Source organism: Ursus americanus, chromosome 1 (assembly GCF_024610735.1).
Source record: "Ursus americanus isolate L20-20 chromosome 1, mUrsAme1.1.p, whole genome shotgun sequence".
NCBI classification, from domain to species: Eukaryota; Metazoa; Chordata; class Mammalia; order Carnivora; family Ursidae; genus Ursus; species Ursus americanus.
This window is the reverse complement of record NC_142127.1, coordinates 104842460-104861693: the sequence shown is the minus strand read 5'-3', so window position 1 is coordinate 104861693 and position 19234 is coordinate 104842460. Positions and strand designations below refer to the sequence as shown.

Genomic DNA, 19234 nt, shown 5'->3' with positions numbered 1-19234 from the left:
GGCTCCTGGGCCTACAGTTCTGAGGATCAGAGGGTCAGGATGCTGCCAGGCCAAGGCCATCCCCGCTGGGAAGGCAGAGCACCCCCCCACGGGGGTTTGGGGGGAGCAGCCACTGGGGTGCTGCTGACGCACTTCCCCACTTCCCTGTCCGCTGGGGTGCAGGAACAAGCCGAAGGCCTTTCTCTCAGGGATGCAAGAACCGCTGTCTTTGGTGTGACCGTCCCAAAATTACAGTTAGATGATCCTCACAGACCGCTGGCAAGGGTGTGGCCGTAGTCCCAGTAACTGCGGGATGTGTTCATGGGGCCTTCCTCGTTGGCACGTGAAGGGAGGGCCAGCGACCTAAGGAGGACCGCACTTGGCTCTGTCCCTGAGCGGCCCTGAGTGGACAGCACGGTGCTGCTCCCCCGAGCCCCGCTCTGAGCGCCAAGCCCTGACTGTGCTATCTTCTCCCTGTTCCCGAAGCGTGAGGAACCCGCAGACGCCCGGATCAGCGATGCCCTCTCCACGTCCAGCGGCCTGCTTGACCTCTTGCTGCACGAGGACCTGTGCTCGGCCACAGGGTCGGCCCTGTCTGGGAGCGGGGCCTCTGCCGCCTCCGATTCCCTGGGCTCCGTTTCGCTGGGCTGCGATACGTCCAGAAGTGGGACAGGTATGGTGGTGGTGCCGGCAGCACCTAAATCCCATGGCGTGGGCGTGTTTTCGTCGTTGGGTTTCAGGTTTGTTTGGACAGTGGTCCCTGGGCATCCCAGCTTTTCCCGCACCCCAGGCCACAGGCCTATGTGTACTTAGGGCCCAGGATTCGGTGCAGACCAGGACCCCACAGGCATCCAGCTGGCGTTCCAAGTGGCTCCCCAGAGCCCACAGCAGTGGTGACCGGCAGGCTCGGGCTCCTTCCTCCTACCCCCACCCTGCTGGTCAGCATTCCCTCCACCCGTTTGCTATGGACATTGCTGTCATTGCAGGCCTCCACCCCGCCGGCCCTTTCAGACCATCTTGGACCATCCCTCGGGCTCTCTGGGCCTGCCAGGAGGGCCGGTAGTGTTCCCCTTGTTGAGTTAGCTCCCCTCGCGTGAGCCTAGGGTGTGGGCAGCATGCTTTACCAGAGAGGGTCACTCAGCTGTGATGTGGAGCGACCACACATGCTCTCCACAAACTGGGAGCCCCGCCTCCACCTGTTCTCTGGCCTCGCTCCCCACGGAGGCTTACGGCAGGGTGTGCCAGGCCAGCTGCCTCCCACTTACACCAGCTTCTCTGTGGCCTGGCCTAGTCAAGCGGCAGGGAACACAATTTCCAGGCGGAGGCAGAGGGAGAGAGAGAATCTGAAGCAGGCTCCACGCCCAGCACGCAGAGCCCAATGTGGGGCTCTATCCCACGACCCTGAGGTCACCACTGAGCCGAAATCAAGAGCGAGACGCTCATCCGACAGAGCCACCCACGAGTCCCAAGGTAGCACGATTTCTAAGACGCAGCCCCATCTGGACTTCTCAGGGCCGACCCGGGGGAGAATCATCTCCGTGGCTCTAGCTGGTATTATCCAGATGACTTGGGAACTGGAATGAGAAGGGAAAATCCGCCAACCCAGGCACTCGCTACCAAGTAAAACTCTTCAGCTCCGTCATATGAGGTTTAGCTTCATGTGAAAGGTTTTCACTTGCCACGTGTTGTGTTTTTTAAAGGCAGCAGTGACACAGGTCATACCAGCAAATACTTTGGAAGTGTTGAGTCTTCAGAGAATAATCACAAAGCAAAAGCGAAGGCGGCCATGGGGGAAAGTAAGCAGTTCGTCAAGTACGTCCTCCAGGACCCCGTCTGGCTGCTGATGGCCGACACGGATGACAGCGTCATGATGACCTACCAGATGCCTTCCCGGTGAGCCCCGACTTCTCCTAAGGACATGGGGCTCCCCCAGTAGCAAGGCCAGCCAGTCGGGGGGACTTCCGTCTGAAAGCCTCATCTCAGGTTGAGTGGAGCGCAGCAGACGGAGAAGCAGGGTCACTCTGGACGGCTCCGTGGTCCCGCGGAGCCCTGCCGTGTGGACGGTGTGTCCCGGAGCCCTGCAGATTGACCTGCTGCGGGCTGTGAGGAGTTCAGGCTCCCCGCCACCACCCGGGCATCGCGCTCCACGCGCAGGAAGCGTTTGTGCCCACGTCTCCCTTTTGCTCTGTTGCCCGTTCACCCTGTGGGCTAAATGGGGCGTGTCTGTCCGAGAGATGCAGGAGCCAAGGGCAAGGGAGGTGGGCGGCCGGGCCACCAGCGGGTCTGTGCCGCTGCCGCCGTGACTCCGTGTCAGGCTGTTCTAGTGACCGCCATGGTCCCTGCACCTCGGAGCCCCCGAGTGGGGGGAGCTGGGGAAAGAAAGAGGGATTAATGCTGAGGCTCAGGACAGCCAGGGCTCTGGGGGGAGGAGATACTGGGGCTCCGTCTCCAAGGCAGCTTCAAGCCAGCCCAGTGTTTGCAGGAGACCAGGGACGGTTATTCCATCAACTGCATGATGGTAAAGGTCTCCGGTTAACCAGCGTGCGCAGAACCAAGTGTCTGCGGGTACCGGGTGCCCCTGATTTAAAATAAAACCAAGATCGTGACTTGGGTTATCATTTTAATAGAAAAACTACAGATTATTGACTAGGGAGATTAAGTTACCTTAAGTAGGGTAATTTATTTTAAAGAGAAAGGAAATTTGCATCAAACAAATCACCTAAAATTAATTAATCCTGAAAGAGTTGCTAGAAAAAGAGTGTATTTTTTTAAAAAACTGAAAAAACCCCTTAAGACCCTGTCAAGCTTACTTATTTCTGTCTTGTGAAGGAATCTGGAAACAGTGTTGAAGGAAGACCGGGAGAAGCTGAGAGTGATGCAGAAGTCCCAGCCCCGCTTCACGGAGGGCCAGAGGCAGGAGCTACAGGCCGTGCACCCGTGGCTGCGGGCCGGCCGCCTGCCCGCCGCCCTGGACCTCGCGGTAAGCTCCGCACGCTGCTTTGCGCCGCGAGGGCACCGTCCCTCCTGTCCTTGCCGCTGTGCTGTGCACTTCCGACTTCTAAAACTAGAAAGAGTTTGCTCATGGAGACAAACGATACCATGGCACGGTGGAGTCTACTTTAAAGAACTTGGCAACCTTGTTCCCAAAAAGATCTTCTGAATATTCCATTTCAGTTGCATCCTGAAATCTGAATGTTGTTTCTTTCTTTCAAGTCTGTTTTCAATTTAAAAAACAAACAAGCAAAACAAGGGTCAGCTCTCCTATCCTGGACCCTCAACGTCCACGGAGACCGTTAGGTAACGGTGGGAACAGCAACCCCACCAGCCTTGGGTGCCTGTGCAGGACTTGCTGGGACGGGTCTGTGCCCATCCCCACTCCCTGCCTCCCCCTGAGCCCCACACCCTGGAAGCCACTGGCTTCAGGGTCTCCGTGTCTGTCAGCCACCGAACGTGCTGCCATCTCTGTCCTCCACCTTCAGGACAGACCCGGCCTCCCCCATCCCCTCCAGCACTGCCCGCTGCTCCAAGCCTCGGTGCTCCTTCAGCTGGATCTTCATGGTGGCCTGCCCCCTGCATGTCCTGCCTCCTTGTCCCCATGGTCACGTCCCTGCCAGCAGTGCCCCAGCACAGAGGAAAGTGCCGTGAAGCCATAAAAATGTGACACGCCCCCCCCCCCCCATCTGCTGTATCTCTTCCCTCTCATGGGCCTCTCGCCTGTCTCTGAACTCACAGGCTGGCTCCTGCCTCCGGCCTTTGCACCTGGAAGCCCTTCTCTCAGTCACAGGGCTCCCCCTGGCTTCCCTCGGGGGGGTTTTGTCACACGCCACAGGACTGGGTCTATTTCCTCATAGCAAAAAACCCCAAACCTTAGTAGCTTAAAGCAGTAAACACTTATGGTCTCCCAGTGTTTCTTTGGGCTGGGAATTTTTTTTTTTTGAAGATTTTTATTTATTAGAGAGAGATAGAGAGAGGCAGGGAGCAGCAGGAAGAGGGAGAAGCAGACTCCCCGCTGAGCAGGGAGCCCAATGTGGGACTCATCCCAGGACCCCGGGATCATGACCTGAGCTGAAGGCAGACGCCTAACCCACTGAGCCGCCCAGGCGCCCCTGGGCTGGGAATTTAAGGGCAGCTTGGCCGGGCAGTTCTGGCTCAGGGTCTCTCCCTACGGTGAAGGCAAGATGCTGGCTGGGGCGTCTGTCGCCATCTGAAGGCTGGAAGACACACTTCCCAGGACGCTCCCTCAAGCGCCCCACATGGGCCTCTCTCCTCAGAGCTGCCCCGGTGTCCTCAAGGCATGGCAGCTGGCTCCCCAGAGAGGACAGGAGGGAGCCACAGTGCCTCTTAGGACCCAGCCTCGGGGGTCCCACACCACCGTCCAGCACATCTTCACCTCCTGCTTGTGGAGGTGATCACTGAGTGTAGCCCACACCTCAGGGAAGGGCAGGGAGGCTCCACCTGTGGGGGCAGGGCGTCACAGAACCCCTCTCCATCAGGCACCTTCTCTGGCGGCTCTAAAGGTCCAGAGTACGATTGCGGGGCTCGTCCGTGTGCCGTGTTCCCCTACCAGGATGTCCCCACCCCCGGCTGGGGCAGGGATGTTCGTCTTTGTTCCCTGGTGAATCCCAGCGCTTAGGCCCTGCCTGGCGCATTACAGGTGCTTAACAGATAGTTGGGGACGACAGATTGTTGATGACCCATTTTCCGGATTAGAACACTGAGGTTGAAGAAGGCCGTTAAACTGGACCTTGACTGCTGTCCAACAGGCAGGAAGGGGAGGAGCTGGGACAGTAGGCCCGAGCCTACCAGCTCCGCCACCCCCTCACCATGTACAGCTGCCTCTCAGATAAGGGCCCTGACGCCCCCCGCCTTGGGGAGTGGAGAGTGGGGCTCCTGGGGAGCAGCTCTGGCCTTCTCAGGAGCAGGTGGGGTCCTGGCAGCCCCTCAGAGGCTTCCCACCCGCCGCGCTCTCCTCTAGCAGCCTCGCTGCTGACCCCAGGTCACCCGCACCTCCCTCAGGTCGAACCACTTTTTGGTAATGAAGACGTCATTTGTTACTGACTTTACATTTTTCCCTTTAAGGAATGTGTTTACTGTGAGAACAAGGGACAAGACAACATCTGTGCACCGTATGAGGAAGAGACGCCTGCTCTGGGTCTCAGCGAAGCCGCAGACGACAAAGAGGAGGAAAGTGGAGCCCCCTCGAGTCACAAAAGTGAAGAGCGGACCTAACGCTCCTCCCTGCGCCCGACAGCCCGTGACCTACATTGGATGGTGCTCGGAAACGATGAAAAGATTTTTGCATCTGTTTGTAATGAAATGGGCAGATATACTTATGTCGCTTTTTTTGTTTTAGAAAACCACAGTTTTCTGAAGGAATGATTTAAAACTGGAGGGTGGGAAGGGTTTGGGAGGAAATACATTTTTATATTTAAAAACGTAAATACAGAGTTTGGGACAGATTTCGTTAGTATTTAACTTGAGAAAGAGCGAATCCCCTCTCTGCACGCAGCGGGGAGGCTTCCCCGGGGCTGTCGGAGGTCCACGCACTTGAGGAGCCTTCTCAGGGGGGCGTCCGCACGCATCTTCCAGGCTGTGGCCAACAGCCGGGATGTCCCGGTCCTTCCGGAGCCGCCCAGGGTGTGTTCGGATCACATCAGACCCTGTCCTCTGGGGGCTGGTCTGTATCTAAATCATCATTTAGTCAAACTAGATGTTTCTGAAACGCACCAAATGGAGATCACAGCCTCTCCTGATTTTCTGTCAAAGTGTTTCGCGTGAAACGGCGTGACCCGTATTCAGCAAACCAGCAGCTTCTGCTTTGGCTACTGCAGTGGCCAATGTTTCCATCTGATGTAGCTTGCGTTTGGGGCAAACAAAGGAGAGGTGCTCACTCTGACCAGAAGTGGCCGGTGGTTTGTGTGGCCAACTCCATCAGACTAGCACACATCCTTTTCAGACCATGACCCATATGTAGATAAAATATGGTGTTGACTATTTCTGTGGTGACTTCCCTTTGCAGACCAGGCTCTGATCGCCACATCTGGGACCGTCGGTGTTTGTCCTTCAGCTGGAGCCCCCCCAGACGTGAGCTCTGGCAGACAGTCACCGCCGACACTGTGAGCTGGTGACCTCGTCTGTGTTTTCCTGGGTGCCGTGAGCTTGCCTCTCCCCACACCCTGGGCTGGGACGCCGGCTCTTGTTCTTTTCATGAGCCTGACCTCACTCGGGCAGCTTCTGGTCCCTGCAGTGACGGTCCTAGCATCACCATCACTGTCTGGTCACTGGGACACCTGTGGAAGAGTGAGGCCAGTCCGCCAATCTCGTTACAAAACCTCACGTTAAATCACGTATCCCAAAGATTAGGGAAAAGCTGTATTGGTCCCTGGAGTGAATGGAAGGTTACCACAGGTGAAACAATTAACTTAAAATCGGGCTGAGTTTGCAGAAACGGAAAAGAAAGCAGGCTCCCCCTGTCCCCTGACGGAGAAGCGGTTACTAGAGAAAATGAAGCCTCCTTGTAATCTGCTTGCTTTTCAGTCTTACATTTGGATATTAGTCCTATTTTTCATAAACTCAAGTGTAAGAATACTGGTGTTTTTCTAAAGTTATTTATAAAGTAACAGCGCCTTCAGATGCCCCAAATGAGGTGATAGGCTGTGCATTTGTGTGGGGACTAGATGCCTCCAAACGTGCCTCCTGCCTCTGAGGTCCGATCGCTAAGGGGTTAGATGCTAGTCAAGGTCACATGTACGTTACCTGAACACACACCTGTCATGAATGTTTACCATCAGCATTATTGTATTACTTGATCTGTGCTCATTGATTGTTAAGTGCGTAGCTTTGACACGTGCTGGGAAGTCGACACTAGGAGGATTTTGTGAAATTGTTTACACGGTGCCATGCATCGAGACATGTTTCCTTTAGTACGTGTGCTTACACAAGGGTTATAAGACCTTTCTCTCAATTTTAAACTGAGCCTTCTTTTTAATCTATTCCTACAAAGACCTGTAAATAAGCTCTCAGAGTCTGTGTAACGACTTGGTAAGCCTTGCCGGACAAGTGGTTTGTTCACGCCCAAACGAAACTGTCTTCACCCCGTGCAATATGTCTGTTTACTGCTTGTGTCTTTTTATGACTGTTTTGCTTTTTAGAAAATTGGTAAATAAAGCAAGTATATTTTTGTTGTTAATTGTGTGTATTTTTAACATAGCACAGAGCAAGAACAGTAGAGATCAGAGATTACCAAAAGATTAAAAAAAAAAAAAAGAACTCCAGAAATGCCGTGTGAGGGACACTTCCGTCACAAAGGGCTCCCTCCTGTCTTCCATTGCACAGCCGGCCCCATCCTGCGCGTGCGCGTCGACGTCTCTCTTCCGCGCGCCCTCACCGCTCGCTGCCAGAGCTGCACGGCGAATTCTTAGGATGTGACCGTCACAAGATGTAAATCTAATCCTGCCATCCAGTGTTCTCATGGGCTTTTTGCTTGCAGATGCAGGGGTGGGACTGCCTGACTCAGCCCCCAGCTCCTTTCCACTCTGAGATGGCCCCAGAGACCTACTCTGTTCCCTTTGTGCCCTGCCCGAGGTTGTCTATTCCTCCTGGGCTAGCTGGCAGTGTGTTGGCCATGGGGCTGAAGGCAGAGGGCAGAAGGATTCCAGCCAGAAAGGCCTCCTGTCTCCATCAGAGACCGTAGAGGCAGCACTGCACAGTCCCCTCACCCCACAAACCCAGTCCTTGCCACGGTGATGAGGCCTTGCAGGGCCTGGTCAAAACAGGTGTCCAGCTTCCTCCCACTTTTCATGCCAGTACCATGGGGAAAAGAGTGCCCAGGCTCCCAGAAGCTCCCTGAGCAGGAGGGAGGACTTGACTCCCTGCCTTCTAGCCTGGTGGTGATGGAATGACGTGTGGGGGTGGGGGAACAAAGGCAAAGTCCTCCCAGTGAGTATGGAAGCCTCTCCAAACTGGCTTTACATGGCCAGATATGGCTGTTTCACCGAACTGAGTGCCATTCGGACTCTGAATTGCATTTTTATTTACCATATAACCCCAAAGTCACCCCCCCCCCCGCTTTATTTCCAGACCAAAAGGAGCTTCTCCAAGCTTTCTGGGCTGATTGCCTACAAGGGGCCTGGACATCCATAGGCTGGCTGCTGCCTTTGTTCCCTGGGGATTTATGGCCTGCCACCCCTGCCACTAACTGGTCCCCCTGTGGCCACCACAGCCCTACCCAACCTCTGCTGGCCTCTGTCCCTGGATCTGGGGGGATCAAAGGGCCCAAATGCTCAGGAAGTCTGTGCTCAAGCAACCTTTGAAGGTAGGATCAGTCCAAGGGACAAATGGCAGGAAATGGGTCCACTAGGGGAGGTCGTGCAAAGGAGGGAGAGAGGGCTTGGTGGCCCTGAGATGGAACAGCCAGCCTTCTGGGAGGAAAAGGCCAAGCCAGCCAGCCAGCAGACCCACTAAGGGAAATTGAGGTGAACTTCAAAGATAGGGCCTTGGGCAACTTCTTGTCCAACCAAAGATTTTATTGACTCCTAATACTCTGCTCTATCCTTGTGCTTTTTTTCCTCGGGGTACTTCTGCAGGTACTTCTTCAGGTACAATGAGGCATATCCCAGCACTTAATTTCTCCTTCCTTCAACTCTACAGACAGCATTCTTCAAACCCCACCTTCCCATGTAAGACAAGCCTCTTGAGGTCCCTATCCCTCCCTTCAGCCTCCTCCCTTCTCCTGACAACTGTCATCTATCCTTTTGTTTTTACAAAGTCAACTTTATATCATGTTCCATAACCATAATAAGTCTTTCTTGCCTTCTCTATAGGTTAATTCTAAATGTTGAAACCTCATGAACAGTGTTATATTGTTGTGACTGTGAAAGAACTATTAGCTTCTAGATCACTCAATGTGCTCAGATTACGTTTCTCTTTGGGGAGAGCTTTTTGTTTTTCCTGGAGTTCCTAGTTGCCTCTCATTTTTTGCTTGCATTATTCGCCTTTATCATGCCTTCCTCCCCATTCCCATGCCCCATCCAATCAAGTGTTCTGTTGATCTTTTCCCAGAGGCCTCTCCCAGGGCGCTGACCATGCTGTTCCAATAGGAACTGCCTTTCATGAAGAGCATTGTAAAATACCTGTTCGGCTTTGTTCAAATAATATAATGGGTAATGGGAGGTATATGCATCAGACTACAAGAAATATCAGAGTTTCTTTTTTCATATTTCTGATTCTCAAAGTAGTGGAAACCTAATTATACTTACTTAAAGATCTTCTTCCCTGGACTGATGTCTAAGTGGTGAAGAAGAGCAAAGCCACAGACCAGGTATGGGCTCTCGTGGGGTCCACACTGAGCCCCCTCCACTGTCAGCCCCACCACTAGGAGTAAGGGGAGAAGGGCAGTTGGGTCTCTCAGCTGTCGGGTGAGGGGGAAGGAAGAGACCTGAGCTTTCTGGCATGCTGGGGAAACAGCAGGGGATGACTGAAGTAAGGGAGTAGGTTTCCACCTGGGTGAGCGATATAGGCTGGAAAGGTCTTAGAAGCCTGCTCACAGAGAAGCAAATAAGAGGCTGAGTGAAGAGAGGTGAAAATCAACAGAAGAAACTCTCAGGTAGTTATAGATAGAGGTCATGAGGTGACTTTGGGAAATGTCAAACCTCTTAACCAAACTCATTGTCTGTAAAGGTCTTTCCGATGGGAAGCCCAAAGTGAAATCTTAGAGGAAGGGCTGTAAGATCCATCTTCAGGTGCCTGGAGTGGGGCATATCTATGGCCTAGTCCTACCACCCACTGCACTGCAGTCTCTGGATGTTTCCTTCCCCTACTGCTTTCCAGCCAGGCTTGGGACATCCCCTTACCTTCCCTATCTACCCAGGCTTCTGCTGAGGCCAAGCTCCGTGCTGGAGGTAGATAGGAGGTCCTAGGTACTCTCGACGAGGGATGTTTATAGTCTGGAGGGGTGTGGACCAGACCCTGACAATCCCAGTCCCTGGTGAGTAGTGTGGGACTGGCGAGGGGTGCAGTGCTACTGCAGGGCAGGTGCACTCCCACCAGGAAGAGGAAGAGGAATAGGGAAGCTGAGACCTAAACAGTGAGGAAATAGATATTTGGAGCAGTGTTGAAGTGTTCCAGGTGGAAGACTCAGTCTGTACAAAGGCCTGGTGGCCAGAGCCCATCTTGCCATTCCAGTTTTACTGTGCTGTGAAGTGTACCTAGGCCAGGGAGCAGGGAACAGGCGGCGGTCCCCAGGGTGCTGCCCAAGGGCGGGGCCCCACCGCCCACGCACCCCACCCGCAGGGAGGCCAGTCTGGCAGATGGGCTGCCCACGGTGGGGGTGGCGGTCGTCTGGCGGACACATCCTCACCCGCCATCCGCCGCCGGACAAAGCGGGCCTAGACAAAGGCGCGGCCAACACCTGTCGCTCTTGGCGCGGCCCCCGCTTTTCTCCACTGAAGCGGCGGCAGCTGCCAACTGTCATGGGCATCAAGTTACGGGAACCAGACGGCGGCCTACGCGAGTCTGGTGAGGGGAGGGCTGGGAGGGAAAGGGAGCCGGGGGGGACAGGGAGGGGGCGGGGAGGAGGGGGACCAAGGAGACTGGCCGGGTAGAATAAACAGGGGTGGAGACCACAGAAGGACGGGCGGGGAGGACAGGGAAGAGTGGGCGGGGAGGAGGACCAGGGAAGTGTGGGGATGGGTCAGCGATGTACAGAGGGGGAGGGGGATGTCTGGGAGGGAAAGAGAGGTCAAAGGGGGACAGGGGAGCAAAGGGGATTAGGGGGACATGGGAGCTCAGGAGGGACAGAGATGATGATTAGAAGAGAATGGGCAGCTGGTGGTGGGGGAGTGGTTCCAGGGAAGAAGGGGCGGGCGGAGGAAGGGTGACCTGAGAAGGAGCGCCTGGAGGGGCGGCGCCGGCGGGCCGGCGGGCCGGCGGACCCCGCCCCACGAGGATCCCGGCGAGGGTGGAGGGCCGTGTCGAGGGTCGAGTCCGGTGTCGGGACCCACAAATGCTCAAGAAACTCCAGGGAGCCATGGGGCCGCTCCCACCAAGGCTACCCCATGGGCCCCCACCTCCCCGGGGCTCCTTAGCTATCCCAAGTCGGACCCATAGACCTTTCCAGGTCCAGAGACCGCGGCCTTGACTGTGGCTCTGCCTTACAGAATCCAGCATATCGGCACGCGATACGAGCGCTCCTCTCAGGAGGCACCTTGCACGAGCTAAGATAAGTGTGATCGAATGAATGCTGCCCCCACGCACAGCAGACCTAGGGGCCTTGCTCAGGTAGGGAGGGCAACAGGCGCACCCCTGGCCGCAGCTCTCAGGGTCACCGCCCCCTCCGGTGCCCCAAGCCGCTGGGGTTGCGAGGAGGCGGGGCTGGGGGCCCCGCCCTCCGACCACGCCCCACCAGCTGCCTGCCGACCCGGGCGGTGGGGCCGGACAATGCGCCTCGCTCCCACTGGCTGCGGCGCGCCTCGAAGCCGGCGGCTCGGGGCCCGCGCGGCCAATCCGTGCATTCAGATGCAAATAAGATGCTATAAAAGGGGCGGGGCCGCTGCGGGCGGAAGACACGAAGGCGCGAGGGCTGCGGCGGGCCCCGCGGAGCGGTGCGAGGGGCGTGGGCTCTCGTAGTGCTTGCCGCCCTCGCCGCGCTCAGCGCGCTCTGGGCGGTGCGGGTCATGGCTCCGCCCCTGGCACCCGGCCGGGACCGTACGAGCCGGGAGAATGAGGACGGCTGGGAGACTCGGGGGGACCGCAAGGTGAGGGCGGGGGCCTCACGGGGGCAGGCGGGCGGGAGGCCCGGGACCCGGGCTCAGTCGCCCGCTTCCCGCAGGCCCGGAAGCCTCTGGTGGAGAAGAAGCGGCGCGCGCGGATCAACGAGAGTCTTCAGGAGCTGCGGCTGCTGCTGGCGGGCGCCGAGGTAAGACGGGCAGGCGGGCAGGCGGGCTGGCGGGCGCCCAGGGGCCGCTGGGCCAGGGAGCGGGGGTCGCGACGCGGCCCGGCCTCACCGACCCCCCACACGCCCCCGGCGCTCCCGTCGGCGCAGGTGCAGGCCAAGCTGGAGAACGCCGAGGTGCTGGAGCTGACGGTGCGGCGTGTTCAGGGCACGCTGCGGGGCCGGGCGCGCGGTGAGTGGCGATGGGGCGCGCTGGCGGGGCGCGGGACGCGTTTGCCCAGCCCGCCCCCGCCGCGGACTGGGGACTTCCCCGCCCGGCGCCCCTGCACTGTCGGCAGCGAGGGCGACCTCCGGGTCTCTTGGGTGAGCCCTGTCCCCGCGGGGTGGTTGGGCCTGGCCACAGCAGTCGCCGCTTACCCGACGGGGCGCCGCTCTCTCCCTCCCATTCCTGGGCGCAGAGCGCGAGCAGCTGCAGGCGGAAGCAAGCGAGCGCTTCGCGGCTGGCTACATCCAGTGCATGCACGAGGTGCACACGTTCGTGTCCACGTGCCAGGCCATCGATGCCACCGTCGCCGCAGAACTCCTGAACCACCTGCTCGAGTCCATGCCTCTGCGCGAGGGCAGCAGCTTCAGGGATCTGCTGGGGGACGCCCTGGCCGGGCCTCCGGGAGCCCCCGGGCGAAGCGGCTGGCCCACCGGAGGGGTCCTGGGGTCCCCTCTGCCTAGCCCCCCAGCCCCCGGGGACGACCTGTGTTCCGACCTGGAGGAGGCCCCAGAGGCTGAACTGACCCGAGCTCCTGCTGAAGGGCCAGACTTGGTGCCAGCAGCCCTGGGCAGCCTGACTGCTGCCCGCATAGCCCAGAGTGTCTGGAGGCCTTGGTGACTAACCCCAGCCCGAGGTTTGCAAGGGTGGGTGTGGCCTTTACTTGCTCCGTTCCCTCCTCCCTGAGGTCCAGATGTGGTGGGGCAGGGGCTTGGCTCTCTTCCTCCAGTGGCTGGGTTGCAGGGCAGTCTGGGATGACCAGCCAGTCAGGCCCCTAGCCCTGTTTCTTAAGGAAGTATATCTTATGGACCCCACAGACCTGTGGGTGGGTGGAGGGCGGGAGCTACAGGCAGGAGGAGGAATCTTACAGAACTAACAGGGTTCTCCAGGGTTCCAGTGTCCCAGCCTTCTCAGGTACTGTGGGGGCAGAGATGAGCAGAATGGTGCTGAAGCCCTTCTCGGAGCTGGGCACTAGTGACGGGACAGAGGGAGACCTCAGACCCTGACAGCCCTGGCCTGAGCAGAAGCTTGAACTTGCCACTTGAGTCAGGACACAGGGGAGGCAGGGGCTTCCTCCACCTGCCAGAGAGAAGCAAAGCTCCCTGGACATCTTGAGTCTGTGTATTAGATAACCATCAAATGTTCCAGTTTTATTAAATAAAGGATTTTGGAGAGTTAGTTACCCTTCTGGAGTAGGACTGAATGATGTGGTGTCATTGATGTGTCTAATGTGTAAATACTAAACGAGGGGCATTTTTCTTGTATCTGATGCTGGCAAATGTTTCTAAAGCCTCTCACCCTTTGTCAGCACTGTGAGGAGCATAATGGTGGTGGAGAGAGACACCCTGTGGCATGTCTCACAGCGGACAGTGCTTCCACGTCCCCGGGAGCTGTGTGCATCCTTAGATGGATGCCATTGCCATGGGGTTTGTCTCCAGAGTAACGAAGCAACAGGGGATCAGCCTGTCCCCCATCATTCGCTGGTTCATGAGCTTCTAGGGACAAAACTAATGCGTGCTTCCTAGCCATGTGGTTTGGAAGATCCTTTCAAAGACCTGTTTTAGGATCCATGAGCGTGATGCAGACGTTGGTCTACTTGTGTGAGGTGGTCTCTTCCTGACAGAAGAGGGATCTTCCCCCAGTACCATGAGTTCAGGGACACGGGGACCCTCCCCATTCATGGCTTGAAGTGAAAGCGCCATGGCTCTACTCAGCTTGGACTAGCGGTCAAAGTGGGCCCAAGAGGTCAGAAACATTGGAAGGAGGGGGATGGGATGAGCAGCAGGGGTGGAGGGAGGTTCCCTCCTGGGCTGGGCCAGGGCCCACAGACAGCATATGGTCAGTTGATAGCGGTCATTGCTGCAGGGAGCCCAGCCCAGTCACTCTTGCTCCAGGACCCCAAAGCAGCTTGGGTTGCCAATGCCCAGACTGGGGCTGCGGTGTGACAACTCAGGATCGAAACCTGGGTCTCCTCTCTGGTTGGGCACCTTTGCTTCAAGAACATCTTTCCCAGCAGCCCTTTGACAAAACCATCCCACCCACCCCCCTCGGGTCCTGGCTACCAGGGGCGTTTCACATCGGCTCCCCTGTGGTTCAGTCTCAGACCTCAGTCACTAGGCTCTAACCAGACGCAACCTATTTTTTAGTGACTGGGGAGAGGTTGGTGGGATGGGGATGGGAATGGGGTGAGGAAGGCAGCTCCATAAGGGAGGGCTCAGGAGGGACGGAAACGTCATTCCTGGGATTATTTTAGCTGTCCCAGACAGACTGATGTAGGATGTGTCCACAGGGACATGGATGGAACACAGGTCCCCATGCAAGACCTCTGTTGCCTGTGGCTTCCAATAGCACTTAAAGGCCACTGTGATGAGTTCTGATGCCATTGAGGGGGGGGCACCTGCCAGAGACTGTTTTGAAGGGACATGAACTCCTTCCTCTCATACCCACACTTGTCACATTCTCCCAGAGGCCCTGGAAAAGGGCCAAGGGGACCCAAGACTTGGGATGCAAGGTGCAGGAGGCTGACCTGGGGAGAAAGGTGTCGCTGGGATCAGGACCCTCCTCAGGTCAGAAGCCACTAACCCAGAGCTCTGGTCCTGCGCTCCTCCCACCTACGATCGAGTCAGCTTCTACCGCGTGCCTCAAGAGCAGCCTCTTCTCAGATACGTAAGTGGTTCCCGGAGCAGCGACCACGATCAGCCTTTACGGGGTGAGAGCTGCTCTCGCCTCTTTGCAGTCTGGACCACCAGCTTCCTGCCTGCATTGCTTTGGAAGCTCTTTGCAAATTTCCCACTCTGCCAGACAACTATTTCATACAACCTCCTCTCTCTGAAACCCCCTAGGCTCCCTCACAGGCCTTGCTCTTGACTTTGGTAGCCTTGCTTCTTCATTTCCTGAGATATGCCTCCCTCCCCCTCGAGCCCCTGGCCCACGTATTAATCTTTTTTTTTTTTTAAAGAAAGTGGAGAAGAGCCTTTCTTTTTTTTTTTTTTTTTTTTAAGATTTTATTTATTTATTCGACAGAGAGAGAGACAGCCAGTGAGAGAGGGAACACAAGCAGGGGGAGTGGGAGAGGAAGAAGCAGGCTCATAGCAGAAGAGCCTGATGTGGGGCTCGATCCCACAACGCCGGGATCATGCCCTGAGCCAAAGGCAGACACTGAACCGCTGTGCCACCCAGGCGCCCCCCACGTATTAGTCTTCTATGGCTGCCATAAATTGCCACAAACTTGGTGGCTTAAAATAACATTAATTTATTATTTTGCATTTCTGTAGGTTAGAAGTCTGACACAGGATTCACCAGGCTAAAGAAGAGCCTAGAGCTTTCAGAACAGCTACATTTCCTCCTGGAGGCTTGAAGTGAATCCATTTCCTTTCCTTTTCCTGCTTCAGAGGACACCCACATTCTTCGGCTGGTGTCCCCTCCCTACACCTTCAAAGCCAGCAACAATGCATCTGTTGCACCCTCCTTCCATAGTCACATTTCCTTCTAACCCTTGTGACTCTCTCTTCCTTCTACTTTTAAGGACCCTCAGGATGATACTGGGCCCATCTGGATAATCCAGGATAATTTCCATGTCTCCAGGTCCTTAATCGTCAATCAGATTTGCAAAACCTCTTTTGCCGCGTGAGGTAACACACTCACAAGTTCTGGGAATGACGATGTGGACATCTTGGGGGGCCATTATTCTGCCAACCATACCCACCTGGGCCTCTGCCCAGGCATCCTGCCTACCATCATGATGCAGGACGGTGCCAGCCTTCCCCGCAGGCACTGGATTCGGTCCCCTCCCACCTCGCAGTGACTCTGCTGCATCACTCATCTCTCCACCCTCTGCATCCTTCTACAAAGAAGCTGAAATAGCTCCATCTGGAGAAAGAGGAGATAAAACCGCCCTGGACTTGCCATATCCCCTTAGCCTCTGCCTCATTGCTCTGCTCTAAAGCAACTTTGCTTAAAAGCAGTGTTTACACTAGCTGTCTCCACTTGTGCACCTCTTACCTCCCTTCTAACCCCTCCAGTCAGGCCATTGTTCCCTCCCCTCCACTGAACCTGCCCTGGTCAAGATCTCCAGCGACCGCCATGCTTCCAAGTCCAGTGGTCCTAAGATTCTTGCTCAACCTTCTTCCAATGAAGCACTCGTCACGGGTTATCACTCCCTCCCTCCTGACACTCTCTCTCTGCTCGAACTCAAAAACATCCGGTGTCCTGGGTTGTCACTGACCATCCCCAGTCTCCTTTGCTAGATGCTCCTCTCCTAGATGCGCACTTGAGGCTCTGTGTCCTTCCCTACCACCCCTGCCCGGACCCACCTGGTCCATTTGGTTTGTTCCATTGTGTGCCCTTGATCCAAAGCCCATCTTCATCCTTGTGGGCCCCTATATCCTCCTGTTCGCTTAGTATCTCCACTCTGTCTGATGGGCATCACAAACCACAGCCCAAGTGCCACTGACTCTCACTCCCGGTGCACTGTCACTGCCCCACTCGCTGCCCGTTCATGGCACCCCATTGATTAGGCAAAAAAATCTATAGAAGCCACGCTCGCTCTTTGCCTCTCATCTCACCTTCAGTTAATCAAGTGCATGAGCTATTTCTCCCCTTCTCCTCCTCCTCCTCCCCCTCCCCCTCCTCCTCCTCCTCCTTCCCCCCCTCCTCCTCCTCTTCCTTCTTCTTCTTCTTCTTCTTCTTCTTCTTCTTCTTCTTCTTCTTCTTCTTCTTCTTCTTCTTCAAGATTTATGTACTTATTTGAGAGAGAGAGCACGAGTGGGAGGGGCAGAGGGAGAGGGAAAGTCCCAAGCAGACCCCCGCTGAGCGCAGAGTCCCATAAAGGGATTGTTCCCACCACCGGAGATCACAACCTGAGATCAGGACCTGAGCCCAAACCAAGAGTCGGGCACCCAGCCCACTGCGCCACCCAGGCGCCCCATGAGCTCTACTTCTAAATCCAGTCTCCAGTTGTCATCTTTCCACGACAGAGTGCTGGCATCCTCATCTCACCTTTAACCTGGACTTCGGCAGCTGGGCTAAGTCTCCTCCGCACTTCCACGTGGGGCTCCCCGCAGCGGCCTTCAAGGCTCTACCAGAGCCGGCGGGGCCGCCTCTGGGGTCCCTCCCTCCCGTAGCTCTGCTCTAGGCTCCGGACTTGGCGAGAGACCTGAGAGCGGGGATCCGGCCAGTCTCGCTCAGCGCCGTTCCTGGAGGGCCCGGAGTCAGGCGCTGGGGAAACCGGAGGGATTTGGGAATAAGGGAGCTCCAGGGGTCCTGGGGCTGGACTTCCGCGGCGCCGAGCTCGCGGAGGCGCTCGGAAACGCTGGGGGGCAGGCTGTGGTGACAGTCGGCTGGCGCTCCGCGGGGCGGAGGCATTGGCCACGCCCATGGCACGCCCCCTTGGGGGCGAACCGCGGAGCCTCCTGGGAGATGTAGTTCTTCCACTTCCCTTCCCGCGACGCCGCTTCAGGAGGAGCCGGGACCGCGACTCCCAGAGGCCTCCCGGCCCGGAGGCCACGCCCCCTGCCGGAAGCTCCCCTAGCCTGGTCCTCTGCCCGACTGAGTCTAGCCGCCGCCAGAAACCTCGCTCAGTTGGCAGAGGGGCCGTGTGGCCGGCCGAGGCTGGGCTGCGGTCTGTCCAGCAGCCCTGCGACCGGGAGAGGAAGAGAGGAAGGCGCCGGCGCCCCGCAGCTCAGCCGCGCCTCCGCGTGAGGACGCGAAGGCAGAGGGCACCCGGGCCGGTCTCTGCGCGGACTGCCGCCCAGGGTCTCGGGAGGTCGGGAGTATTGAAAGTGCAGCTAAAGCCACCAGCGGCGGGAGCCAAGGAAGGAGAGGTCGTTTTAGGCTGTGGAACGGAAACAGGTTTGTTGAGGACGGAACACGAGCCTTGCTGACTGCCCGAGACCAAACCCGGCTCTGCGTGGCGTTCACTGCCCCCCTGCGCTGAGCACCTGCTGTGGGCTGCTTCGGAGACAGACTGACCAGACAGACCCCTGCTGTCGTGGAACTTGCATTCTCTTAAGATGGCCGAGAGCTCACAGAGAGACACAGGCCACCGCAAACTGCCCAGAGGTAAGCAGAGGCATCACTTCTGAGAGCAGCTAGGGAAGCCCCGAGCTTATCAGATTATTCACGTAGGCCCTTGGGTTTAGGTGGATCTGGAAGGAGAAGGGATAAGGTTTTAACCTGGGGACCCAGAGGCCTACCAGCTTCTCGTGGGAGCGCCCAGGCATCTTACTCCCGCTAGAACTGTTCTGCCTCGTCGTTGCCTGGACCACCAGCGGATGACACTTGGGGTGCTATCCTCTTTCCCCCTCCGGATCCTGCCCTCCCTTAACCTCGGAAAATCCTGTCCGTGCTCTTAGACATCTCAGTCAACAACCATAGGGCAGACCTTGTCACCCCTCATAGTTAGCTAGCTCCCAAACCTGAGGCTTCTACCTTCTGCCTGACCCACTCTCTCCCAAAAACTTGTTAGACCTCATTGAGATCTCCTAGTCTTGTTTTGGCATTTCCTTCACAGTCAGGTGAGATGTTTGCTCATCATAAAATTTTACCCTGGCCCACATTTCTGATCACTCTACTGAAAACTTCTGGAAGTCTCTGATGACATCCTTATTGCCAGTATTTGGCACTCTCAATAACCTCATGCTTCTTAAAACCCTATTGTCGGTCTAGTTTTCTTGCTTCCTCTTCAACCATTCCTTCTCAGATTCTAGACAGGGCTCTTCGAGCCCATGCTTTAGTGCTCTGTCCCATGTTTCCTTCCTTAGTCCTCTTATGTCTAGATGACAGTCTGTCCATCCATGGCTTTCCCCCCTGTGTCACCAACTCCAAAAATGATTTCCAGCCCAGCAGGGCTCTCTGGAGCCCTCGTGGCATTTATCCAACTGTCCCTGGTTGTTGGCTCTCACGTCTCCCACAGGTTCTTCAAACTCAACAAATTCAGCGTGAACCCAGCTCTTCTGCAAAGCCTGCATCTCGGTGTTCTGGATCCCTGAGAGCAACATGGCCATCCTCAAACCCCCCGGGGCAGACACCTCGTCCTTTAGCCGCACCGCGCGAGCAACGTGCGGGAACTGTCCGTGCTCCCTCTTTAGTCGCTGGAACGAATG

General features: G+C 56.7%; 2 protein-coding genes across 9 annotated transcripts in view; both read left to right on the top strand.

Moving 5' to 3' along the window:
- Positions 1-7168, top strand: part of PER2 (period circadian regulator 2) — a 37981-nt gene extending 30813 nt beyond the window's left edge. For all 7 annotated transcript variants that reach the window (XM_045793987.2, XM_045793986.2, XM_045793982.2 and 4 more), the window contains exons 20-23: positions 466-652; positions 1680-1872; positions 2809-2959; positions 5059-7168. In XM_045793987.2, coding sequence (XP_045649943.2) covers positions 466-652; positions 1680-1872; positions 2809-2959; positions 5059-5208 — 681 coding nt within the window. In that variant the 3' untranslated portion in view covers positions 5209-7168. The remainder of the gene's footprint in view (positions 1-465; positions 653-1679; positions 1873-2808; positions 2960-5058) is intronic.
- A 4247-nt stretch (positions 7169-11415) lies between these two features.
- HES6 (hes family bHLH transcription factor 6) lies at positions 11416-13314 on the top strand. 2 transcript variants are annotated; one of them, XM_045794208.2, is made up of 4 exons: positions 11416-11732; positions 11807-11893; positions 12020-12061; positions 12328-12605. In XM_045794208.2, the coding sequence occupies exons 1-4, from the start codon at positions 11652-11654 to the stop codon at positions 12454-12456; spliced, it is 339 nt and encodes a 112-aa protein (XP_045650164.1). In that variant the 5' UTR covers positions 11416-11651; the 3' UTR covers positions 12457-12605. The 2 variants fall into 2 exon arrangements, with proteins under 2 accessions (XP_045650164.1, XP_045650162.1); XM_045794206.2 differs by having other exon boundaries at positions 11431-11732; positions 12020-12101; positions 12328-13314.
- Positions 13315-19234: the final 5920 nt, after the last annotated feature.

Bases quoted from the DNA above. Each gene is read 5' to 3' on its own strand.
- HES6 (XM_045794206.2), top strand. From the start codon at position 11,652: ATGGCTCCGCCCCTGGCACCCGGCCGGGACCGTACGAGCCGGGAGAAT. The intron at 11,733-11,806 runs GTGAGGGCGGGG...CGCTTCCCGCAG, and splicing joins AGACTCGGGGGGACCGCAAG to GCCCGGAAGCCTCTGGTGGA. The intron at 12,102-12,327 runs GTGAGTGGCGAT...TCCTGGGCGCAG, and splicing joins GCTGCGGGGCCGGGCGCGCG to AGCGCGAGCAGCTGCAGGCG.